Source organism: Leuresthes tenuis, unplaced genomic scaffold (genome assembly GCF_036924035.1).
Source record: "Leuresthes tenuis unplaced genomic scaffold, fLeuTen1.0.hap1 SCAF_22, whole genome shotgun sequence".
NCBI lineage: Eukaryota > Metazoa > Chordata > Actinopteri > Atheriniformes > Atherinopsidae > Leuresthes > Leuresthes tenuis.
In genome coordinates this window covers 3,553,952-3,580,640 of record NW_027325376.1, presented here as the reverse complement: position 1 = coordinate 3,580,640, position 26,689 = coordinate 3,553,952, and the positions used below count along the sequence as shown (strand labels likewise).

Below are 26,689 nucleotides of genomic sequence, written 5' to 3'. Positions count from 1 at the left end.
GGACTTGTCTCTTTCTTGGAAGAAATAAATGTTTTGTGTTAATCGTATCCAGCGACTCTGAGCCTAATTTTGAGAGAATTATTCTGACAAGCTGCTATTTCTGGAAAAAGTAACTTTTCCTCTTTTGTCGACAGGGAGCTTGATGACGACGTTGTGGCAGAGCTGCCGCCAGAGGTAAGAAGAGACGACTTTTAACACTGGAAACCCTCATTTTGTGCAGAGTGAAACTGTGATAAACGCATTTCTTCATGTTTCAGACTCCCCTGGATGAGAGCCAGATTGATGCGGGCTTTAAAAATCTCTTCAGACAGCTGGCAGGACCGGTGAGCACACACACACACACACACACACACACACACACACACACACACACACACACACACACACACACACACACACACACACACACTTGCAGGACTGGGACTCAGAGGAGAGGTCTACAGCATTTGTAGATCTGCATTTAATGTAACTGATGTTTGTTTGTGCCGATAGGACATGGAGATCAGTGTCACAGAGCTGCAAACCATACTGAACCGGATCATTGGCAAACGTGAGTGGCTGTGGAAGTCAGTTCATTAGAACTACAGGATTGGATTTTGATAATAATTGTGGTAATTAAAATGATTCGGATGTTCTTTTCTCATGTATACAGATAAGGACCTGAAGACTGACGGCTTCACCAAAGAAGCTTGCCGCAGTATGATCAACCTCATGGATGTATCCTTGAAATGGGCTCAGCTCAGCTTATTTTGATCTCGTTTTCTTTTCTCCTGCTTGATTTTCCAAGCTCTTGTGATAAGAGACTTAAAAACTATGTGAAAACTTTGTTTCTGGAACTTTCCTGAATGTCTTCGGCTCAGACGGATGGCAGTGGGAAGCTGGGGCTATCAGAGTTCCACGTCCTCTGGGAAAAGATTAAACGATACCTGGTGAGACTGAACTTTGGCAGGTCAAGCACAGTCAATACTGGTGTTAACTCTGATCCATGGAACTATGAATTAAAGATATTTTCCCACCGAGGCCCAGTTTTTCCTTGTATTTGGGTCTAAGATAAGGAGAGACAGTAAAACTCATATTTACGGTGCAGAAAAAGGACAAATTGAGAACACTGAGTACTCAGCAGAGGCTATATGCTTGTGGTTGGAGGCTTTGTCCCTTCCAAAGCCAGCCACTGATCTGACCAGTGATATGTCAGCGCTGCTAACTGAGCAGCCAGCGGTGGTTAATGAGAAGATAACTACTCATTTGATCTTCACTTATTCATCTAATGTTGAGAGCTAGAATAAGGAAGTCCAGTCATTCGAGCTCTTAGAATAATCTGGATGACTGAGAATCTACATCAACATTCATCTGATGCATCTTAGCATTGGATTATCTGTAGCTTTAGCATGTTGAGGCTAACAACTAGCATGTCTATGCGAGTGAGCCACTGGGTTAGATAAGCACTCAGCTGGTTGTCAGCATGGGCTGACAAGGCTGACAGCCTGCTAAACTGTCTATTGCTTTGGTTACTAGCATAGCAAAGCTAACTGGATTAGCTGCTGATCTTGTGGTATGCTATGTTCAAACATAACCAGCAACTGCACTACATTTGCTAACAATGCAAGCTGAATAATCCATAGGTTTTCCTTTAAGCGTGTTGTTATTTTGGGATGTAGCCTGTGCTTTCTTTAACTGCTGGTTTCTTCTCTGTTTTCTGTTTGTCTTCTCTCTGTTTTATTCTCCTGTTTCCATGTGATTATCAGACTATATTCAGGCAGTTTGACATGGACAAATCCGGCACCATGAGCTCTTATGAGATGAGGATGGCTCTTGAATCTGCAGGTAGTATTCCTTCTCTGCTCAGTAAAAGAAAAGTGAAGCAACAAAAGGCTGCTCATTTAAGAAGTGATTACTCCTGTCTGCCCTCCCTCCGCCAGGTTTCAAGCTGACCAACCACCTGTTTCAGCTCATTATTCTGCGGTACACGGAGGAAGACATGGCTGTCGACTTTGACAACTTTGTCACCTGTCTGGTCAGATTGGAGACGATGTTCAGTGAGTCACATTATTAAAATCCATAAGTGATCTTAAGGAACTCCTCAGCTGCTCTTTTTGTCATCTCTCCTGCAACTTCACTGATAAATATGCTATTAAACTGTTGTATAAACAAAAAAAACCTTCCTTTTACCACAAAAATAGAGCAGAACTAGACCTAACCTTCTGTTCACGCCTGTTCTGGTTAATAGAAGTTCTCTTTATTTCTCTCCCTGCAGAAACCTTTAAGACCATGGACACAGATGCAGATGGTCAAATATCCCTTAACTTCTTTCAGGTATGAGTCCCTGCAGAGCTGTACTCAAACACATTGATTCTGTCGGATGTTTTTTATTGTTTATGTGTGTAAAGTACATGTGATCTGTTCATAATCAGGACGTCCATGCTCTTATTTGCTTGACAGTGGATCACCCTGACCATGTTTGCCTAGAGGTGAATGGACTCCTCTGCATGGTGCTGCAGCTCCTGGTCCAGTATTTGCTGTTCCTGAAGTGCCTTCTCTCCCCGAGTTCTTCCTCTCCTCCATGCTGCTCGCTGCTGACGGCCTGTGATACCAGTAGAATCATAATTCCAGTGCCTGCAATGCAAACTTGAGCCGATCATTTATTTGCCGCCTGTTTTGCCAAACAAAATGAGCCCACTTCTCCACTCTCTGCACAATGGAACTCGCTGTCAGTGCTAGCAGACGGTTTTTACTGCGATAAACGTTTCTTCCCGTTTTATTTAAGTTTTATGATGTGGTTTTCTTAACAGAGATTAAATTTTTATTCAAATAAACGGCAAGCTTTTTGTTTACCAGGCCAGAGAGCGTCAGAGAGTGAAATAAATTGACAATCCAAACCACACCGATACGTGCATCTATTCAACAAACACAGTGAGGTGCTTTTTCTCTTTGGCTGCAACAGATTTACAGTTAAAACACGGATTAATAGATTACATAGTGGGCTTGGAATTAAGCCTTTTAGGTGTTTTTCTTCACCAGGGGAAGAATTCTTGGGTTAATGAGTTTTTTGTTTTTGCACCAGTTTGGTCACCGATGGGCCTTGATAGGCCTTCTTTTCTTTTTTCCAGCCCTAGTGATGACATCCTTTATGTCAACACCTCCTTCTGAAGGTGTTTATGAAGATTATGAACCTTAACACTATGTGCTTCTGGCTCGTTTTGCCGTACATCGACCTTTTTTATGCTCAGTTCTGGGCGTGAAGCCTCTCTGTGGCCTCTTCAACATGACAGGATGTGTGTGGCTGTGCATGTGCAGGGCCAACATGGAGATTTGTTTTTAGGACAGTGGTGTTGCACGCCACAACTGTAGGGGGAACAATGCCAAATTATGGAGTGTAACTAGAAAATACCTTCCATGTCTTCTTAATAGAAAACTAAAAGTTAAGGCAAGAAGAGGAGTCATCAAAGGGAATTTGTAATGATTAGGAAAGAATCTGACTTCTGATGTTGGTCTGCTGTTATGAAGCTACAAACTCTGCAGAGACTGACCACAAAAGGCCTAAAAACCCATCCTGGCCGGATGAAAAAAGGCTAGTTTTAAATTGTATGAAACTGCATGAAATGAGGATCTTGCTTTCCTTTTGTAAAGGATTAAATCAAAACTGTAAGTTTCCACATGGTGATTTCTTAAGTTCATAAAGTGCATAAACCTGCAGTACTACTTAAAGATCTGCGGTTCTGTGTAGAGATGTTTTTTTCCTAGATTTTACACTTATTTGATACTTGTTCCTTTCCCCCCTTTTAATTTAGTTTTATATAAATGTTGGATACAGTTCAGTATGTCCAGTTTGCCTCTCTAACATGTCAGTATTGTCCTTTGTTGGCTCTGTAACACAACCATTACAATCACTTCTGTCTGCACAGCTAGGACTGCAGCTAGAACCCAAACTTCAGTATTGTTTATACCCCTTTAAGGCACCGAACTGACTTTAACTTTAGCGATTAATGTTTGTTTTTTCTTATCGGGACTCGGCTTATTTGAGCTGGATGTTCAGTAGATTATTGTAACTGATAGGTTCATTTATCAGCAGAGGGAAAATTACAGATTCAATCACTTGCACTTGGAGAAAAGTGCACAATCAAAGGAATACTGGTCACAGATCACATTCGTCTTGTGAGAACATTAGAAGTTGCTTCGTGTCTCAGCCTTAATGCCAAATGCAGGTGAAGCAGCGGGCTGCAACTTATGCCATTTAAACAGTCCACGTGATGCTGATTTGACTCTTTAGCGTTTAATAGAATAGGTTTACTTACTTGCATGAGAAAAACACGCATTTCTTTCATGCTTCACGTTGCTGCAGCACCTTTCGTCTCCTCCAGTCAGCTTTAACGGCTAAGAGTCACACTAAGAGTCACTCGTTTTGCTGTGTGGAGACTTTGGGAGGAGACAGACCTGGACAATCATGTCCTTCTTAGCCCACAGTGCACATGAATGTGTCAAATCTCGAGCTGATATTTGGAGCGATGCGCTTTCTGTTTACAATTTGTGCCAAACTTTGTGTCAGCATTAAGGGCCCAATCATGAAGCTTTACTGGACCCTGCAGTTTCTGCAGAGACAATGGTGTTGCACTGTATCATAGTGAATATGTCAACTTCTACATATACAATCCTGTTTAGCTTTAACGCATACCTGCTCGTTACCACGCATGGCACGTTAGAACTGTTCGAAAAACCCATGTCCTTTTATCTTTTGTGTAATGGCTGGAGCTGGATTTGGTTTGTTTAATGTACTTTCCAAAGAGTACGAGACGTTAATGTTTTAAGGTGAAGGTAAACAGTTATGCAAGATGTGTCCAAGGATGTGTTGTCCTGCCAGTGATTTTTGTCAATTTTGTAAATTAAAGAACTGCATTTGAATAGCAAAACCTTTCATTATATTTGTTCAGACTCTTTTTTTTCCCCCCTTTTTGCTGCATAATGCTTACGTAACATTGTGCAATGTTTGTGTGTTTTCAGAGGCAACCGATTCGTTCTAGGAAGCTTTTCCCTGAAAAACATCTGTACACACTTCGATTTTAGTGTACTATCTGTGTCTAGAATATTTAACCAAAGCTCGGATATTGTCCTCTGGTCATGAAAACGGTGCGTGAAAGTGAGTGAGACCCATCCACAACCCAAATGACCACACAAACCAACCAAATATAATAATAAATAGCACTTTTAGTAAGAACGGTCATATTAAAAAACAAGCAGTAAAACACCTACTAATGTACACATTTCAACAACCTGGTGATATTAAGATTTTTACAGCAGATTCATAATTGTTAAGTTAAATTGCAGATATCTCTACAAGTTGATCATATAAGTTAGAACAAATACACCTTATTTTAAATGATACAAAAAACTGAGAGGTGTCTTCTTTTTGTGAATCCACTCATTAGAGGAATGTTTGTCTTTTAGGGCTCAGAGACGTGCACAAAACGGCAAAAATGAATTCTATTTACAGCACATCTGAGAGTTAAAACAGCTGGATGATAAGCTAAGAGAGACTTTCTTGACTTCAGTAAATGGGAACTATAGTCGGCTTAAGTCCTTGAGTCGTACTTCTGCTGCAGTTGTGCGTCTTCTTAAGCGTAGATGTTGTTGTTGTTGTGCTCAATTCTGGTCACCATAGTGGAAACCAGCTGTTCCAGCTGCTCGGCCCGCTGCTTGGCCGTCTGCAGCACCTCCTCGTGATTGGCCTTCTCTTCGCTGTCGTAGTCCATCACCACCTGGTTGGTGATCAACGACAGGGCGAAGACGCGCATGCCGCAGTGGCGGGCGACGATCACCTCATGGGCTGTGCTCATGCCTGAATGGGGCAAAGGAGGCATTTGAAGTTAAACATCAGGACATGACCAAAGACATACATTTGTTTAGTTCTACAATTCAGAAACTGTCTGGGCTCCAACAACAGGCTCTAAACCAACTTCCCTGGGAAAATGGCACAATTGAAAAGAAAGTTTGAATGAAAAAAGCCGGTTAAATCTCAGGCAGCAAACAGAAAGCCACAGTTGTCTTTATCTGCCATTCCTTAATGACATTTTGAAAGTGTAGTCACATTTATGAGCCATTTTGATACAGTATCTTTTTATAGCTTCCCTGTCCTTCCCAGCCCCATAATTAGCTTCATTACAGATAATCAGAAGCCCATGATGGTTGAGTTGAGTGTAACCACAAGGTCTGAAGATACAAAATTTATCAAACTCTGAAATTATCGTCACCTGATAACTTCTAATGAGCGCTTGATGTGTTTTACAAGTCTTTACAAGTCCTTCCCTCTCTTGTTCAGGGTTAGGGTCCCCCGGTTCTTTAGAGATCATAAAGAAACGACTATATTGAATGGGCATATTATGACCTCTGCTAGCTCTTTATCCCCATAAGAAAGGGGGTAACTTATCACTAAAAAGCAGATATAAGGCTGAGTGGTCGTGCCAAGTGGAATTGGGCCTTAATATGTCAGGTCAGTGAGACCCTGAGACATTTGCAGGAATTATTTATCTGCACAAAAACCGTCACTAAGTCTGTAAAAACTACTCACCAACAGCGTCAGCGCCCAGTTTGTGCAACATACGGCACTCAGCGATGGTCTCGAACGACGGGCCGCCCAGAACGCAGTAGACGCCCTCCTTCAGGAAGTCTCCATAACCGAGCTCCTGTCCCACATCCATGGCTAGCTGCTGCAGTTCTCTGTTATACGCATCGGACATGCAGGGGAAACGCACGCCAAACCTGTGGGGAGATCGGGTGGGAGGCTGGGTTAGGGCGGGTTTAACCGTTTGGACAACCAAAAGTACTGAAACGACAAACTTTACATCTTGCCTAAACACACATTTCTGATGTGCAGACCTACCTTTCATCGTTGGGTCCAACCAGCGGATTGTTGCCGGCGAAGCCGGGCATGTTGAGGTGGTCTCTGATGATCATGACGTCCCCCACCTTAAAGTCCTGGTTCAAGCCTCCAGCTGCGTTGGTCAGCATCACCGTCTCAACCCCGAGCAGCTTGAAGATGCGCATTGGCAGAGTAATCTGAAAACACACACACACACACACTCTTTGGTTCAAATATTGTTTTCACAGGATGAAAAATAATTCAAACAGGTTTCAGCGTGTCATTGCTCACCTTCTGGATGGGGTAGCCCTCATAGAGATGGAAGCGCCCCTGCATGCAAACACACGGCCTTCCCTTCAGGGTGCCGAACACCAGCCGTCCTGCATGTCCGTGCACTGAGAGAAGAAGTCACCCGTCAGTAAATATCAGCAACGAGTCGAGGACAGTCACCCGCTGTGAGGTTTGCTACGTTACTCACCGGTGCTCTGAGGAAAGTTTGGGACGTCCTTATAGTTGAAGGCCACCTGGTCCTTCAACATGTCAGCCAGGCCTCCGAGCCCTGAGCCGCACACGATGCCAACAGTGGGTCGAACGTCTGTCTGGGCCAGCAGCCAATCAGCAGTGGCCTTGCAGTCCTCATAGCTGTAGCTATTGGGAAAAAAAGGGGGGCAGAGGTTAGGCTGATGACAGAGTGCCTCATTATGAATCCTAATTAAATAAGCAGCATGTGAGTACATGATAAGAACGCTATTATATTACAGATACATTTTTCTCCTCTGATCTGAGAGGATCTCCTCTGAGGAGTGCTATTTATAAGAACATGACATTTTAAAACACACACTCCTGTAGCCCGCTGGTGCTTATGTGAGCAACCCCTATAAGGTGACAAACTGTTCTTTTTATCAAACAATCCTGGGTAAAATGACACAGGAAAAGAAAAATAACCAGGAACAGTGCATTCAGGTTAATACATTTAAATGACAAAAATCTGCCATAAAAGAGTTAGAAAAGACGCCTGAATGGATGCATGGATGGTTTTTCATTCGGGCTCTGCTGCTCGAGCCCATGTGAGCTTCTTTCCTCCCCATTGCCCCCCCCCCCCCCACACACACATTCCGGTATATTTTTGTCCACCGTCCCAACCTGGCCATGAAGGGGCCACGAGTGCTGCAGCACGAGAATAAAATAACTAAAAGCAGTCTGCTGTCTATTCAAAAGTGCACTCACCCTTTGTTAGCCTCTGGAAACATTGCGGAGGATTAAAGTCAAAGTTTCAGGTAAGTGAAGAGAAGTGCTCTAGAAATTCCAAAAAGGTGAAAACGTGGAATCAAAGCCCAGATGTGACACGATATGAAGAAAAAAAATCAAAGACAAGCGGAAGGTAAAAAAGAGAAAGTTTGTTCGTCTTCTGAGCTCTTTCTTCGGGTTAGAAGTTCTTTCTGAAGCGCTGTGTTCTTCTCGCTCCTGGTTATGAGAGAGTGCGGGTGGCTGGCTTTAATTATAGGCCCGGACACCCCGCTCCTCCCCGCGGCTCCACATGACAGCTGAGGACGCTGCAGCGTCATTGGTCCAGCGGACACACCTTCAAAATAGCATGCGGGGAAAAAAGAAAAAGAAAAAGGGAAACAATAGATGGACAATTCCGTCATTCCACTCCTTCTTCCCAGTTATTGTAAATCTTTCAACTCTACCTCATTCTCAGCAGGAAACGTGAGGCTTGCCACACACAGCTTTAATCAGTCACTCTTTATTGATTTAGGGTGCATTTTATTTCCTCAGATGCAAAACAACGATATAAAGTTTCAGCATGACTTAGGAAATGTTTTGTTTTGAACACCACGTGTGTGGGAGAGTCTCTTCTCGTCATCAGTCTGTGAAAGGCCTGAATGTTTCCTTTATCATTAAAAAATGCGCATTTTGTGCCACGCAGTAGCCTCTTTCTCCTTAATTCATGTGGAAACAAATAACCTTTTACAAAGGTTACTTTCAACAGTTAGCACTTTAGTTGCGATCTAGATTAATGGCCTATTTCCCACATTTAAGAACAACAAATACACCCTTATCCCCAACAGCACATTTTAAAGTTAAATACCGCAAATTTCTAATTAAAGTTACTGTAAATCATAATAATAGTTAATATTTGTGCAATCCATAATGAAGAAATCTTGAGTTATCTACTATTGATTACTATATCTTTATGGCTTCTTGTCAGTAACTCCTAACAGTTAGTTATTAGCTACTGTGATTCAATGCTGGCTTTTCCTGTACTTTTTACCGTTAAACATCATAAATTTCATAGTAAACTTACAATGAATCATCTTTATAGCGAGCTGCTGTATCAGTGGCTAGGAACTGGCGTATTTATTTATGCTAAGTTGCATATTTTGAATTTGCAGTAATGTTTTTTGCTAATTTACAGACATTTTTATACTGTAAAACACACATTACGGTAGTGTTGATGGACCGTAAAGCATGCTTACAGTACATTGAACAGTACATGGTAATAATAACAACATAGTGTTTCCAACTATATTTGCTTCATATAAATAGTGTAGTGAGGTGTTTTATATTTAATGTCTGATAATATGAGTGTTCTTTGTGTTAACTTCTGCATATATCTTCTGTTTTCAGGCTCTTCTGTGCTCTTTCCACCCTGTAATATTACATAAAATGTATAATTTGAACAGTTTTAGCAACAGCTGCTGTGTAAAAACACAAAAGATGCAAAACTTGTGAGAAGGTTAAAGGAAGTATGCATGTTGGTTACACTCTTTACATTTATATACACACAATCTGCTGGAAATCATTCACCCAAGTGGAGCCGTAAAAATCTGAATGCCAAGCTGCAGATGCATCATCAAATTAAATCAAATCAAATCAGCAAAATGATCCAAAACACTCAACTTAAGTCCACAATTTGAAAAGGTTGTCATACCATCATATGAAGTACAACGATTACTCATCGTTATAATGTTTATTTACACCATCTTACCCTATCTGCTTCAGACAGGAAGCAGATAAAGCTTTTTTCGCAAGATAAATTTATGATATTTTGTCCACTGGGGTTGATCATTGTTTCAAAACAGATTGCTTCATTGTGGATATTTACACATCTGTTGCCAGTAAGATTTTATTGATGTATGGACATGCCACTCCCCGTGTTTATGGTGTAAATGAGAAAGATTACACATCATTTGGGCATAAAAAACTTTAATGTGTGCTGGACCGTGCTGGACCGTGCTGGGACATGTGGCAATGTGCCCACGATCACGGGAGCATCACCTAGACTGACTCCTCCGTGATCGATTGGTCATAAAAATGTGAGACGGAACAATAGCACGAGGCGCAATGGACACACATCCAAAGGAGCGTGAAAGAGCAGAAAGCACAGATTGTTTGAGGACACAGCTGATGTCTCAGCAGTGGAGGAAGTGTTCCCAACCCGATGTCAATGTGAACTACCACAGTGTCATAGGAGGACAATAAAAGTAAATATTCATGCAAATGGCACCTCTTTGCATTTATAACAGTAAAAAAACCACTCTGAGCTGGCTGATGAGACGCCAGGTGGGATGTGGTTAACAGGTACGTAGGGCTGAATGGAGAATAACTCGAGTCAGTCTGGGTGCAGCAGTGTGTGATCTGACAGTTCAAAACCTTTTGTTTCTGTTCTCCTGGAAAAAAATCAGCTTTTCTCTGCCGACATTTAAAAACAGTCAGATTCAGAAGGATCAGGGGGGTTTTCGTCCAGGTCGTGGAACACTGGACCAGATCCTTACCATTAGGGAGTTACTGAGGGGATCGTATGAGTTTGATCATCCAGTCTGCGTGTGTTTTGTGGACTTGGAGAAGGCTTACAACGGTCCCTTTGGGTGATTCTGTGGGAGTGCTGCGGGAGTTCGGTGTTCTGGAGCCTCTGTTACGGGCCATCTGGACCCGTGTTTTTGGCAGAAAGTAGAGCTTACTGCACTCTGCCAAGGCTGATCCTGTTTGTGGTTTTCATGGCAGGTGTCTGGTTCACACCTCTGCTCTTTGCAGATGTTGGGCTCTTCAAGCCATGACCTTCTGCCATTAAAGTCTGTAGGAACAATGTGTAACAAAGTACAAAAAAACAAAAACAAATCTTACATCAGAAGGCAAGTCCATAATTACCAGTTGACAGACTATTAGTCGTGGCTTTGGTACAGGACACGTGTTGCTAATTGGCAGTTTAGCAACACACTGAGGTCCCTTCAGCTGGGAAACCCTTGCAGAGAGTCTAACCCTTCACAGCGAGATACAGTATGAACCGTTTACACTTACTGAATTACAGGAGGAAAGCGGCATTATTTTAAATACCGGTTTAAAAAGGGCTTTAACTGTTTGTCAGCTTAAGGCCACTGCTGACAAGAACCCGAGGAGCCAGAGACTTGTGCAAAACAATAAAACACTGAGGATTACATAACAACCCCCTCCCACTTTTCTGAGTAAGTATAAACCACGAGGCATTTCTATTTGTTAAGGGGTGATTCTATCTTTAATGTTCCCATACAAATCCGAAAAAAACATCTAATGGAACTCTGTGATAATTTCGCAAGTTTCCAAAAGTCAATATTTACTTTTCTGTTACGCAAGTAAACGTCAGAGTGTGCACCGGTCAAAAAGACAGCCTGCGCCACAGCGCCCACGGTGACGTTGCTGGGCCTTGAGATGTTTGGCACCGACATGGAAGAAACAACGTCTCTCCGATGTAATCGCCTCTCTGTTTGGGTTCAGGCTTCTTCAAAACACCGGTTCTTGTTACAAACGGTTGTCAACTTTGTCTGGAACAAGAGGAAGGTCTTTAACCCGTTAACCTCTTCGCCCTTTGCCTCAGTTAGAGTTAACACGCCTTTGGTTTAGCCAATGAGTTGGGGCCATCTGACGGCAGCCCAAGGCCCACAGTAACCTGTTTACCTCTGGTTCCACAGCTGATAGAAATGCCAATAAAAGCTGCCGCATGGCTGCAGGTGCTTGGCTGGTTGGACATTTTTACCCTGCAGTCACATTTAGGTAAAATCTCCATGTTTTCTGACTTTAACTGACAGAAAGTCACACTTCGGTCACACAAAAGCAGTTAGCTGGATAGCTGATTATAAAAGATGACAATTTACTGATCATAATTTTGTAATGATTACAAACAGCCAGTTATATAACTCAGATGGATGCAACAGAGCCGGATGGCAGCTGAAGTTAAAGTGAGGTCAGACAGAGATACGATCTGTCATCTGTTCATGCTCATCTTTGTGCCTGATGAACAGCTATTGTTTGGACATAGGACATGATCAGCAGATCCAGCAGAAAACACGATAATTACTCAGTGATTATGTGACAATAATGAATGATACATAAAAATGTGTAATGAATAATATGCCTTCTGTATTCCTCAGCTCTGTTTGATGTAATTTGCAGAGTAACCAGAGCTAAATGATGTGACAGACTTTCATCCTTCAGACAGCTTTCATGGTGACTCTTACTCGTCTCTAAATAGTTCTGTAGGGAGTAATGAGCTACGCTCCAAAGTGTCTCCCTTTGGCCGCCTGATTTACAGCAGTTTGGTGCAGCTCGTCCTTACACAGCCTGACCTCACAGAGCTCAGATCATGCCATGCTTAAGTAATAGATTAAAAGCGAGTAGTGTCTCCAACGGATTTGCTTTAGTTGATAATCTTGTCAACACATTCTCACTCCTTACTTGTCTAATACTCGGTCAGGAGTCCTCTTCATCACATTTTAACGCACATGGTAGCCCTTCTGCGTGATTTTTCAGCATGCAGGGTTGTCATCTACAGAAATCATCAGGATTTTGCTGAGAGATCGTGATAAATGACTTACAGCATCTGCAAAAAGCTAAGACTTTTCCCCAGAAGTCTAGAGTTCAAGTCCTGTGTGGGATTGTTATACAACTCTGATGTATGTAAGAAGACGCGCCGTAAGGGTGTTTGGGTGTGTGAGAAACACATGTAAAGCTCTTCGTAAGACTTAGATAAGGTTAAAAAGGTGATACCACGAAGTCCCGGCCATGTAATGGTGTAAAAAAGTATCACAGGTCAAATACTCTCCACAAAACAAGCGTCCAAGTGGTTTTTCTGCTCATGGTCTGCTTCGTTGTTCAAACTGGAGACTGATCCAGGCCCGTGTGGCGTCTTCATGCTCATCGATGCACAAATTTTGGGGGCTAAAGGGAAGAGGTGGACCACCGCAGAACGATGCAAATGATGGAATTTGTGTCACAGAAAGCTTGGGAAAAAGCAGGAATCAGCTGTAATTTGGCCTTGGGTCAGCTGCCCAGATGATAAACAGTCTACAGAAGCCTGGAAGCTCCCTTCTTTCCTGTCTGAACATATCTCCCTGTTAAACTTTGAGTTGCACAACATATTGTATATTTTACGACTGGAGAAATGAACGTCACACTCATGTCTAACTGAACATTTCTCTATGAAACTCTGGGCGTTAAAGATCGATTTTTTTAACTTTGAACTCAAAAGAAAATCACCAGGATGAGGCAGAGTTTTACCAGATGAGGCGAATGTTTAACTTTTTCTTTAAGATTAAACGTTACGTTGATGACGAACGTTTCCTTTCATTTTAACAGAAAAGTCACTCAGAAAATGACCAGACTTGCACCTAAAGAGAAGACAAACATGCGCTAAATTAATTTTAACTGCTGATGATGCGCGGTTATGTTAACCCGGCTATCTTTACGTGTTGGCAGTTAACACGGCAGCAAACCTGAACACTGTAACCCTTTTCTAAATTTTATTGGCACAAAAAAAGACGCCGTTCTTCACCTGCCGCTGTTCTTCTTATTGATGATTTACTGATAGGAAACAGAGATGGAATCAGCTGACTTTTAAAAGGTGTAGCTATAAGATAAATCCAGATAAAGCTTTGCTTAGATTTCAGTCCTTTAACGCCATGAATTAAGCTGTTTTAGCCTTTTTACTTTCTTTTACATTCAAGTGTGATGTTGGTTTTCCCAGGAGCTTCCATCACTGGTGTAATAACTGTGCTTTTCACTAACTTATTAACTGGTCTCAGTTAAATATCTCAGCTTTTTATTTAATGTCATAAACATTGCTTTTTGCAACTTGGTTGACAGCTGTAGTTTTTGATGTTTTAAACATTTTTTTCCATAATTAACCCCAGTTTATGTTACAGATTTGACTGTTTCTGGTTTCAGGCTGCAGGATTTTGGGAATCGTTGCAGAGATTTGACCAAGATTTGGTCAAATATGTCAGAATTCCTGCTTTATTCCAACTAAAGAGTCAAAGCTGGGGCGTTCGCTCTCTGTTTTAATGTTGATCACATTTTTTAAGTTCTATTTCTCTGTGTTCACAGTAAAGATGTTTTTATATCACACACTGACTGCAGTTCATTATACCTCTTATGTAACATCCCTGTTTTAGCGGCCTGATTCTGAGGATCAGCTTGGTCTTATCAGCACACTGAGGCATGAGAGGTTGTTAAAGCTGTTATTTGAACAATCTGTGGCAGGTTTTGCTTGCTTTCCATGCTACTTAAGGTCAATTGAAAATCCACGTACTTTACATATTTTTCTGCCCCTTCGTGCCACAGAGGAGACCAAAATCCTTCTTTGTGGCCTTGACCGTTTTCTTAAACCATACTGAATTGGTTTCACTGCCCTACAGTTAGCAAACATGTCTAGTAGCCATAAACAAACCTACTTATCTCATACAAAATATTGATTTCCTGTGACAAATTGTCTGCAAAAGGTTGACCCAGTGAGGCCTGATATGTCATGAAACGGGTCATGTGTTCTGGGACAAGGAGGATCTGAGTCCCACGGGAACCAGAATGCATCGATTTATCTGTGAAGCGCCTCGTTTCTTTAACAGCTCAGTTCAGCAGGTGTGACAACAGAGATGCCAGCCGTTTAACTGAGAGTTTACTTAAACAGAAGACACATTTGAGCTGTGATTTTATCCTCAAAGCCTACCGTAATGTGGGGCATCCGCTCATATTCAAACACATCTTTACTTTTTATGTAAACTATCCAGAGAGTGAGATTCACACAGGTGTCTCCCACACATTTCACACATTTACTAAATCAGACCATTCTCAGAGTTAGTGTCATGATCCTTGGATTTGATTTCTGGTTACTTCCTGTTTTATTTTGTAGGAACTTCCCTTCGGTTGTTTCACTTCCTGTCCTGTGTTACACCTGCTTAAAGTTGCTGATTACACTCTTTTCATCCCCTCGTCACTCCCTCAGCATTTAGATTCCTGGTTTTCTGTTGTCCTCTCAGGTCATTGGGATGTGCAGGCTTTGTGTTTAGTTAGAATTTATGTGAAAAGTCCAGTCTGGGGTCAGTTGGACATCGTGAGGAAGCTGTCGGGTTAAAGTCTGCACGAAAACCTGCCTGAAACTCTTTTTTTGGTTTTAATAGACACTTGAAGGAGATTAAAAGGGTAAAATGTATCAGAAATTAAACTGGTCATGTGATCAGATGGAGTTCATTGACACTGTGATATGTTTGTGGTAACATTTGCGCCCCGTTAACCTTGAAAATGATGAAGTTTCATGGACTGAATTCAAAGCTCGAACACAGCAGATCTGCATACACAACTGCACATCTCAAAATAACATTAAAAAAAAAAGTTGTGTATGTTTTTATAGGCTCTGCACACCATTATAATGACAGTATGGTAATTTTTTTCACGGTAATCATCTGTGTAGTTGCTTGAAATATGAACAATCTCAAGTTTAAGGCTCTGACTTTTCAGCCTTAATCGAGACCTCAAAAGACAATAAATTAATTAATTATCATATGGATAGATGAATAAATAAACCCTGTGTATGCGTGGGTTCGCTCTGCGTACTCAGGCCAAATTGACCGTAGGAATGAGTGTGAATAGTCGTTTATTTCTGTGTGGCCCTGTGATGGATTGGTGACCCCCCCCAGGGTGTACCCTGCCATTTGCCCTATGGCACTTGGGATGGACTCCAGCAACCCTGCGACCCTGAACTGGATTAAGTGGATATAGAATATGGATGTATGGATAAATAAATTACTAAATAAGGCATCTTTCGAATTCCATTCAGTCTTTAAACCTGAAATTGCTCAGTTGGACCGATGTGTTCACGTCAGCTTCAGTGATCAGATAATATCGTGTTGGTTCTGTTCCTCTGACACGCTGGAGGACACTGAGGCACAGAAACAGCTGCAAATCACTGCTGAGTATGGCTCTGAACCCTGCAGACGCTGAAGTGCAACTTTAGCTCTCAGCTGTAAAACTGTGTGAACGTATGAGCTCAGCAAAAGCTGAATGAACTCAAACTTTACTCCCACGGTGACTGATTAAACCCCCTGGTTCAGGCTACTGATCACCACAAAGTGCTCAGTTGTGTGGCTATTTTTAATGGAATCCCTGTATTGATCACAGTATCACTGTTTGCTATTTATCTATAAAGCCGAACATGCATGACTTATTATTCTGTAGTATATTTATCTTAAATTAGATGAGCCAACAACTGAGAAACCAGAAAAAATGGGCTACATGATGCAAATAAACTGAAAATGTGAAGCTGTTCGATAATGAATCCCATCTGATGGGATGAAAAACAGCTTTTCTACGTGTAAAATGATAAACTTTTCTTTAATCCTACAACAGTGATGCTGCTTCATTTGATTCAGATTAGCACAACAGTATCAGTAAAGGTAGCAAGCAGCATTTAAGCACAATTAACAAGCATTTTAGCCCACATCTGTGATCTAACACGTCATTTCTGTGTTGTAAATAAAGTAAAGTCACAGAAAGCACAAGGTTTTAACTCATGTGTGTCAGTAGGTGTCTTGCCTCATCTGCACTTTGGTGCGGATTTATGGTGTCATGTCAGGGTATCTGGGTCGCTGAGGCTGTTCAAGAGCTTTCCCATGATCTGACCTGTGAGGTTGATTAGAGACATGATAGGAAGCGACGCAGGTTCAGCATCTTTCTGAGAAATGCCTAATCTTGCACATGCTTTTTACCCCCAATAGCAGAAAGTGGTTATCAGCTGTGACTCACAGTTGGTCAAATGCTCGAACAACAACGAGAAGACCGTAAAAAATAAGTGGTTATGAAATCTATATGGTGACCAGAATGAACAGGATGAAGCAGGTATATGGGGCAGAAAAGGGTTTGCTGTGGTTGCTGCTTAGTTGCAGAATGGAGCTCTTATGACCCACTTTGCTGACTTCATGGAAGGGGATGAAGCCTATAATGCATATCATGTAATATTGAACTGTGTTATTTGCAAGAAAGACTTTAAAAGGCTTTGATCTAGAATGGATTATATCTGGTTTGCTCTGAACAAATCAGAAGTCATATAATTCTTTCTTGTTTTCTTAAATTTCCTTTGGTGCTATTATGATATTTTGAGCATACAGAGGATCTATAAAAAAGGTACAAAGTCCACCAGAATGTGGATCATTCTCACCTGCAGGAAAAGCTGCTCCTGAACCACATAAATTCTACTTCTTTCACTTAATTCCATCATCATGAAACCCAATAACCTTTAAAATCCCTTCCAAAAAGGCCCAGTCGTCTGCCCTGATGGGTGTGAAATGGTAGAAATACAGAAGCTGAAACATTTCTGGCATCTCAGAGTAAATGTGACAATAGAAATGAGCACTGAGAGCTAAAATAAGGATTCCGACCATGTGAATGATCATAATAAGGTGATTTTAAGGAGAAAGGAGATCACGATACACACATTTCTTGCATCTTACATTATAAATGCTCCTAAAGTTCCACTATACAGCATCATCATGGTTTAAATGACAGAATGGGAGGTAAAGATGTCTTTTCTTTTTCCGGTAAGGATATATAGGATATGCTTTTTTTTTTCTTTGCCTTTACATAAAAGTAGATGAATTTCGTCTCGTTGTGTAATTCCTACAATAAAGCACATGTTACATAAACTGAAGCTTTGACTTAAGACCAGCAGGTTGTGAAATGTTCAAGTACAACACATTTATGTGTCAGTCTTTGCTGAGAGGACACATATTGAACACTCCCACTGTTACATGACCATTGTGATCTGTTTTCAGTCTATTCCAGTAGACTTACAGCCCTCCTAGGTCATCGCAAAGATTTTTAAGAGAAATAAATAAAAGGAAGACTTCAGATATATGTTAAAAGCTGTGAGTGTTTGACTTTTGGCCCAAAACCGTTAGACTGTTGTGATTCATTTAAGTCCAACAGCCACAAAGCTTCCTGTGGATTTGGATGAAATCCTGTAAATTATAGTTCTTGCTGGATGTTTTACAATTGCTGAAATAACAAAAGTTTCTCTTTCTTACATCCACACTTTGGTTCTGTGTAGTTATAATTCATAAAACTGCACAAAAGGCTCCAATCACCTTTGATTTTTGACATTCTCCAACAAACAACCAGACTTTCTTGTCATCTTTCCAAATGGTCTTGAGCTATAGTTTGGAGCTCTGTTTGTTGTGGTGAGGCACTTTTGCACTTTAATTGGGTACGCTGCATTTTAAACACTTTGCACTTTAAATAACGCATAGATTTGCACAGACAAAGGAAACCATTTGCACACTTTTAGGATCAAGTATTTATTGCAATGCAGGGTGGCGGTTGGCATGTGGCTGTTCACAGTTTCTGCAGCTGACGGCTACCTGCAAAGACAAGTTTGTGTTAATTAGTGAATGTCTGTGATTAGCTACGAGTGCAGGAAGTGTCAAAGTTAACTGTGTGGTTCACTCGCCTTTCTTCTCTTGTTTTCTCCAGGGTGTTTCGGGCAAAAGCTTCCCCTGGGGCCCGAACACCATTTAAAGGTTCTGGGAGAAACCATGGGATGAGAAAATATTTGTAGTTTTATATGTGTGGTAATTGGGTTACATTTTAGTTAATATTGTAAATATAATTCTTGGTATTTTGGGGGGTTTATTTATATATGTGGAGATGATAACCAGTGGATAAAAATACTGTTTGTTTTAAAGATGTTGGGAAAAGGGAACGTCCCTTGGGTTGAACTTGTTAATAGTAGATGGTAAAAGACCGTCTCTGATCACTAGGCTGCGGCTGGGGCTGAGGCTGGGGCTGAGGCTGGGGCTGGGGCTGGGGCTGGGGCTGGGGCTGGGGCTGGGGCTGGGGCTGGGGCTGGATCTGGGGCTGGGGCTGGATCTGGGGCTGGGGCTGGATCTCAGGCTGGGACTGGATCTCAGGCTGGGGCTGCGGCTGCGGCTGAGGCTGGGGCTGGATCTGGGGCTGGGGCTGGGGCTGGGGCTGGGGCTGGGGCTGGGGCTGGATCTGGGGCTGGGGCTGGATCTGAGGCTGGGGCTGGGGCTGGGGCTGGATCTGGGGCTGGGGCTGGATCTGAGGCTGGGGCTGGGGCTGCTAGAGGGCTGGAACCATGCGGTATGGTAGATGTAGTAATAGTTGGACTGGAAATAAAAGACCCAACTCTTCAGAAATGACTCCTGCCTGTGTCATCTTTACTGTGATCCAGCCACTCAGTGGCTGTCCTGTGACACTCAGCATGATGTGCACTTCATCCTTAAAATAAACAAAAACAGTTTGAGGAAACTGGACAAAAAGAAGACAAAAGAAGAACTGGCAGGCCCAAAGAACTATGTACTGCAGATTAACTGTGTCCTCATGTTGGCAGAGAACGGAACAAAAGGCAGCCAACATCCAAAGAAGAGCTTTGGGATGTCCTTCAAGAAGCCTGGAGAACTATTCCTGAAGACTCCTTAAAGAAATGACAGAAAGCTTGTCTCAGAGGGTTCAGGCTGTGTTGGAGAATAAAGGAGCTCAGACCAGATATTCACTTTCAAGCTTACATATGAAGATGTTGCGATCAACAACACGTCTTTATTGTCAGTTTATAAAGAAACTTTTGCACAGTTCTGTAGATCTCAAAGTTTATTGGTCCTTTATAAAAATCGTTATTTTAAATTCCTAAGCTAATGTCATACAGCTAATTCAGAAAATGAACATCTGCACCGGTCAGTAACGAACATCTGGAAAGTGAATACTGATGATGACGTCTTTCTAGGATTTTATGACTCTCTGCTTGTGAATAGAATGATTCGCAGATGTATTTTGTTGCTATTTATCTATAAAGCCGAACATGCATGACTTATTGTTCTGTAATATGTTTATCTTAAATTAGATGAACCAACAACTGAGAAACCAGAAAAAAGAATGAACGTGTTCCCTTTATGTGAGCTTTTAATGGAAATGTCTCTGGAAGAGAGTGTTACATAACCTGCAGGTGGGTTATCTCGGTAGAGATAACAGTGGGAATGCAGCCATGAGACCAAAGTAACACGCATGGTCAGATGATGCTTAGAAAAATAAATTCACGAGGCACGCTCAGGTGCCCCATCCGAACGTAAAATTCAGAAAAAAGCATGAACATACAATTAATCACAGCCATTTGTGATCCAAAGTGTCAAAGTAATGTTTGTATTTCCTTGCTGTGAGTACATGGTGGTGCACGGGGATCAGTGGTCAGAACCGGTAAAAGGGTGGTGCTGCTTTTAGTGGCTTGTATTACATCAGTGACTGTGATGGAAATTAATTTGTGAAAGCCTGGGGCATGTGAGCAGATGCAGCAGACACACATTCCACAGGCCTGCATTGAGCTGAAGTGGTGGGAGATTTAAGCTACATGTGAAAGACAGTCATATGATCACATTTTCATGGGCACTAGATGAAGTACTCACTGACCTTAGCGACCCGATGGATCTTAATATCCAACAAACTGGTTTTCAAACAACTGTGAGTGCCAGGATTTAACTTAAATCATAATTTGTTCACCTCCACCTGAGTTATAGCAACGTTTTTTCAATAAAACAAAAGGGCAAAACGGTCTATAGTGAAGAAATCTGGAAAAAAAAACAGATTCCTGAAAGTTATTTCTCTGAAACACCAAAATGACACACAAATGATGCAGGCATGTGATCACACTGGCGCTTATTTGTGCAGCCGGGTTACATAACTGACGAACAACACGATCTGTTTGCCTTTTAATGTCTCTGTGTCATTGCTCTGAATCAGCTGTGTTGCTTCCAGCAGTGATGAAGCAATGAGGCGAAGTAGGTGAGAGCTGAAGTCGAACATTTGACTCACTCGCTCACAAATTCATACAGCTTTCCAAAATTTGGACACTTCATAAACTGATGAAATAGCATTCTTCTGCAGCAATAGCAGCAGCTTAATGACTTGAGTCATTTGAAAATGAGTTTCAGCACATTTCTTTGTAAAGAACAGCTTCGGTTTTGTGATATTGGTGTTTTTTCCTTGGATCAATGGCTCATTTCAGAGCCTCCAATAACATTTTTATTGGTTTAAGATTAGGCCTTTGACTCGTTCAGTCCAAAACATTAACTTTTCCCCCCTTTTTTCACATTTTTCAGCTGTATTCCTCTTCTCACGGACAGATGTTACGACACTTCTCTTTTGCTGTTGCTTTCTTCTTGCAGCTGCTCCACACACCGTTGGTATTTGCCTCATGATCACTGGCATAAGTTGATGTTAAAAAGGGTTGTTTAGAGGTTACTCTGCTACACATATTGCTCTTTGAATGGTCTTGGTTGGTCAAACATTTAAGGGAGAGGATAACAACTTGAATTTCCTCCATTTGTAAACAGTTTGACTGGATATTAGACTCCAAACTCTTCAAGATGGTTTTGTGACCTTTTCCAACCAGATAAGAATCAACAACCTTTTTCCTGAGGTACTCTGACATTTCTTTCTTAAGGCCATGACATCCTAACTCAGACTGGAGTCTGACAGATCGACAGATCTTTAAATAAAACCATGTCATTCCCACACACTTGATTGTTATCCCACTGATTGAACCACCTGACTCTAATTTTACCCTCCAATTGCACATCAGTGACACTGGAGCTGTCATGCAACATACTTATCTGAACAACTTCATGGTCAGAATTAGGTTTGAAGACATCTGGACATGTGAAAGGCTAAAAAGAATCAAGCCACTAATTTGCGATTAGTGAACAACCAATTGTTCTACTTTACATCTCACTCCAAAAGTGGCATCAACGTCGCAGGATTTAGAGCCTCAACAGCAGTAGAAATAACACTCAGTGAGTGCTGCAACGTGTAATTCAAAAGTTAGTCAAGGAGAAATTTCCATAAGCTTGAAAATGACTGGTTCGTTACAAAAGAAGGAGAAAAAAGGAAGTAATTAAAGGCTGATTGAAAGAGTGCTGCTGAAAACATGGCTGATGGTTTCAGGACAGCACGTGGGCTGCAGAGATACAGCATCATTTAATAAGATGAATAAAAGGCAGACTCTCTTTGGGGAACCCCCTTTTGATATAAAGCAGCCTCATTCTGCACATCTGCTGTGTGAAACTCTGACATGAGGCCTGTTATGTCACTGAAAACGACTGAAGGAGAGAATTGTACTTCAACCTGATACTTCAAAGTTTACTGATATCAATTGATGGGCTTAAGAAGGAACCCTGGATGAGTTAAGCTTAATGCAGCACAAATTCAGATCATCTGCCACAGGTTTCGAAACACTGGCCTTTTCAGCTGTTTATATTCAACAAGCAGCCTCACATGAAGCCTTGTGAGAACAATCGCCGGTTTGAGCATCTTCCACCAGTGAGAACAGATTTTTGCTCAGTTGCACAACTGATAAACTGAGAGGCAAAGGCTCAGAATGGGAAAAGGAAAAGCAGGTCCGGAGTCATCAGCTCGTGAATAATCGTCATAGAAACTGAAAGACTTTGTGAAGGCGTTCCAGTCTGCAGAGATCATGCGCCGGCACAAGAAGATCAGATGAGTTTTTCATCATTGTCAGGAGCTGAGTCGACCTCGTGGAAGTAGAAATTAGATGATGGGCTATTTGAAGGCAGCCACAGGAAACGACATTAGATAAAACAACTGCATGTGTGCTATTCCTGGAGCGAGCGTGTCCCTTCAAAGGGCAATTAAGACCTTATACTACAGTTCCAGTCCAGTCTTTGCTGGTGTCTAATACATTCCAGACCAACCAGGTACAAAGCAGAGGGAGAGACCTGCCATAATAAGACATCTATTTTATCAGAGCTTTCTTCACAGTCTACATCAGGGATGTCCACATCCAGTCCTGATGTTTCCCTGCTTCAGATCAATGCAACATTAGCAGGCTTGTGCAGAGCTAAAATCTTTTGAAGAGATCCATTTAATCTGAATCAGGTGTGTTGAAGCAGGGAAACATCTAAAACCTCCAGGACAGCCTTTGGACATCCCTGGTCTACAGCTATGTTAGCAGCTTCTTGGCACCGTGGTGTTTGGTGCTAAACAGCAACATAATCAAGCTTGAGTTCCCAATGCTAAATCACAACAAATGCTGTCTTAAATCATTTAAAAGATGCAGTCCAATTCAAGCCACTGTGCCTAATGTTTTTCAGCGTCTCAGCTTGGTAAAGTACAGCTGAGGCGGGTCATCATCAGCAGATCAAAACCACAAGAGGGATTACCAAGTGTTAAGCCCCTCGTTACGTCTTGAGTTGTGCTTAAGTGTCAGATTTAACTGGTTTAACTAGTTTAACTGGGTGCACCTGTAAAGATGTGAGAATAAGCTACGTCCCACTGACCGGTGAGGCCAGTTGCTTCAGCACCATGTTAATATTTCCAGTGGATTCCCCTTGATTTTTAAACTTGATTTAGAATAAAAACTCATGTGTCAGTCTGCTGTTTTATGTGCAGTCCTATAGCTGTTGAGCTGTTAAAGTCTGGATCAAAATGGTGGATGAATCAGCTGATCAGCACTGTGATCCCTGCAGCCTCATGAGTCACATCAGTCCTACAGCACAAGAGCGAAGTTCCACCTCAGGTAAAAATTCAACAGAAACCTAACAGTGAATTTGTTGGACTTAGGGGTTGCCTTTGTTGACATGCTGATGGAGCTCGTGTAGAATGGTTCAAGTAAATAACCCCCCTGCTAAAAATAAAGATTCCAGTCATTTAACCATCTGCATTGTTCTGTAAGGCTCACCGGTGCTGTGGCTGAGCAGTGTTTCTGCTTTGAATGAGCCGAGCACCACTTAAAGTCTCAGAAAGCTGAGGTCAGACGGCTTCATGTCAGTGTTCCTCAGCTGTGGTCCTGTGGCACGTGTTAGATGATGCCCTGCTCCAGCACATCTGATTGAAATGAAATGACTCTTTAACAGCTTCATTTAACAGGAACAGAAAGTGGAGTCACACCCTGCTCAGGGTTTAAAGGGATGAGAGTCGTTTTCGTTGCACAAAACACTTCAAAGTATATCATTCAGATGTAAACAGATTTATAAATGTGGGACTTTAAGGGTCAAAATGCTCTATTACATTGCTTTCAGAAAGTTTGCAAGTTTTATTTCAGTTATGTTAACCTTGAAATTGTCATTAGATGAGGAAGCACTTATTTATACAGCATGGGGTAACCGTAGCAACAAACTACATCAAGTATATCTGTGAGGTGTTCATTCAGTATCAGTGCTCCTGGGGAATGGCTCCACAGCCGTGGACACACTTGTTTTAAACTCTCTTAAGATTCTGGGACTGTGAAAACTGCTCCTTCATCTCCACATCTATTCAGATAAGTTGAGGGAAAGCTTCCATGGTACCCAGTCCTCATAAAATCTGATCATTCAAAAGTGCGAGACTCAAATAAACGCTTCAAACCTTTTTTAAATGAAGACGGAGGTAAATATCAAGAGTTGGACCATCTGGCTGCGTTATCACCTTGACCCATGCGACCTTAACGGCTCACATGATGCCCGATTTAATCAACAATTCATGTGACCCAGGTGCTGAGTGGTTAAGCGCCTGTGAGTCTCTGCCAATCAGCTGGAACTGAAAACTTTTGGATGAGAGCTGAAATGTCATCAAGAAATCAAGCCCAGCTGCTTTCCTTTAGCGCTCAAAGACCCGTTTATCGTTCACGTCCCAGATGTTGACCTGTATTCATGTGCATTATATGTGATTTTTAGACTTTTTAGACCTTTATTTTTTGTTGAATCCATTTGCCCGATATGAGGAAAAATCAGGTTTCGAGTCACCAGATGACGAGATGTGAGCTGGATGTTTCCTCTTCTTTATGCTGCAAACAAAAGAAGACAGAGTTCACACAAAGCCTGAGAGGCAGCAACCCCAACTCACCAAAGTAACTCTGAAGAGAATAAAACATGATATGCTGAAAGCATCTTTGTCACTTGTCAGCCAGACTTGGACCGTTATCGTTTTGTTGAGGTGCTGTGGTGACCTCTACAGGACGCTTCTGCCAATTACACCGTCAGAAAGTTCAAATTCAGGACCTTTTCTGTGGCTGAGGGCTAAAAACGATCTTGCCAATATGATGATATAAATTCTAAGTTGGTTTGTCTGTTTTTAAAAGCCGATTCACCATCATTTTGCTCAGTTTTCTTATTTTACGATATTCTTTAGTCTTAAGAATGTTCTAATGAAAGTTTATTAAGACAAGGTTTTGTTTAAGAGTTTTTAAAGTTGAACAAGCAGGAAAATTAAATAGGTTTTAACTTGTTTAAGACCTGATTTTACATTCATTGCTGGCCCAAACCCAGATGGCACAGATACAGACCATATTTTTGAATTAATAGATTTTTGAGTGAAATTCTGGGTTTTATTATTTTCTTTTAATATCTTTAATGTAAGCTTTTAAAATAACTTTTGTACTGTTCCGGTTATAATCACTGGACTAAGCTGTGTGTATAGAATTAGGAAAATCTTCAGATATGTTGTGCACCTTGTCTGTTACTTCGATGGAAAGCACAAAATGTCCCAAATGTTCAGTCTTTTAGTTCGTGTAAAGTTAGATTCAGTCACCAATAACACTTTGTTACCTAAAACCACTGAACTTCCTCAGCTCATTTACAGAGTTCATGATCATCCTGATCATCCTACACCATAAACAGGTTTCTGTGCAGCACAACTCGGGGGCCAAAAGCAGTGCTGGGTCCGTTTGTTTGGCAGAACCGAGCTTCTAAGCAGAGTAATTATCAGATATACTGAGGGGTGTCCCAGCCCTGCACCAAGAGCAGAACACTTCTGATCCGGGTCAGTAGGAGAGCAGATTGCAGTCCCACGGGCAGCAAAGTCTCACTTCCAGTTTCAAAGTGGATGCGACACTTTGCCTCTTGTGACAAGGCAGAGAATATAATCTAGTTAATCTAAGGACTAGTGCAGATTTGCATCTGTAGAAACATTTCAGGCTTTTCAGTGACACGTGTTTAACACGTCATGCAGTTATTCACGTAGACATGTCCAATGATTCATTGTCAGAAACAGTTGGATCTGGTTATTTTTCAGCACTTCTGACACTAATTTACTGTTTCAACACTGACCGTCCCAGGCTAAGCCAGCTGTGACACCTGCACAGCTGCTTATGTTTAAATGGTTGAAAAGTAGAACTTCACCTGCTTTCTGCTAATATTTTTACACACAGTCGGTGTCAAACTAGTTATGTGCATCCAGTAATCACTGTATTTCTGTGAGTGCAGCCTGTAATTCTTGTTTTAACAGAACTTTTAAAGTAAAAAAGATGTGGAAACACCACTTAAAGGTGACTTGTGAGAAAAAAAAAGGCTTTTTCTGTTCTTGAGATTGTACATTTGGTAATCTGAAGTGATTCCTATTAAAAAAACCCTGATATGACAGCAAACTGGCATCTTATTTAGATTAATCTGAAGCCATTTACATCATGCTGCATCTGGTATATCTCAGAGGTGGAAAGTTTAAACTCTTTTTATCTATTACCAGTAAATTCTCATTAGCAGACATGTAAATAAGTCAGTTTAAGAAAGGGATGAGCTCATAATCTACCGGTAGTTTTTT

General features: G+C 41.5%; 2 protein-coding genes and 1 long non-coding RNA gene across 3 annotated transcripts in view; 1 reads left to right on the top strand and 2 right to left on the bottom strand.

Moving 5' to 3' along the window:
* The window catches only part of capn1 (calpain 1), a 34,358-nt gene extending 31,766 nt beyond the window's left edge, over positions 1-2,592 (top strand). The window contains exons 14-22 of the mRNA XM_072376519.1: positions 135-174; positions 258-323; positions 493-550; positions 653-717; positions 861-929; positions 1,746-1,824; positions 1,920-2,036; positions 2,255-2,313; positions 2,440-2,592. Coding sequence (XP_072232620.1) covers positions 135-174; positions 258-323; positions 493-550; positions 653-717; positions 861-929; positions 1,746-1,824; positions 1,920-2,036; positions 2,255-2,313; positions 2,440-2,466 — 580 coding nt within the window. The 3' untranslated portion in view covers positions 2,467-2,592. The remainder of the gene's footprint in view (positions 1-134; positions 175-257; positions 324-492; positions 551-652; positions 718-860; positions 930-1,745; positions 1,825-1,919; positions 2,037-2,254; positions 2,314-2,439) is intronic.
* Positions 2,437-4,460, bottom strand: LOC140281991 (uncharacterized). The gene is made up of 2 exons (XR_011909808.1): positions 4,293-4,460; positions 2,437-2,613 (listed from the first exon to the last, which is right to left on the bottom strand). It is a non-coding gene; the product is annotated as an uncharacterized lncRNA (long non-coding RNA).
* Positions 4,461-5,179: 719 nt separating this feature from the next.
* pnp5a (purine nucleoside phosphorylase 5a) lies at positions 5,180-8,339 on the bottom strand. Its single transcript, XM_072376513.1, has 6 exons — positions 8,078-8,339; positions 7,329-7,498; positions 7,142-7,245; positions 6,872-7,047; positions 6,560-6,750; positions 5,180-5,830 (listed from the first exon to the last, which is right to left on the bottom strand). The coding sequence occupies exons 1-6, from the start codon at positions 8,098-8,100 to the stop codon at positions 5,607-5,609; spliced, it is 888 nt and encodes a 295-aa protein (XP_072232614.1). The 5' UTR covers positions 8,101-8,339; the 3' UTR covers positions 5,180-5,606.
* Between the last annotated feature and the right edge of the window lie 18,350 nt (positions 8,340-26,689).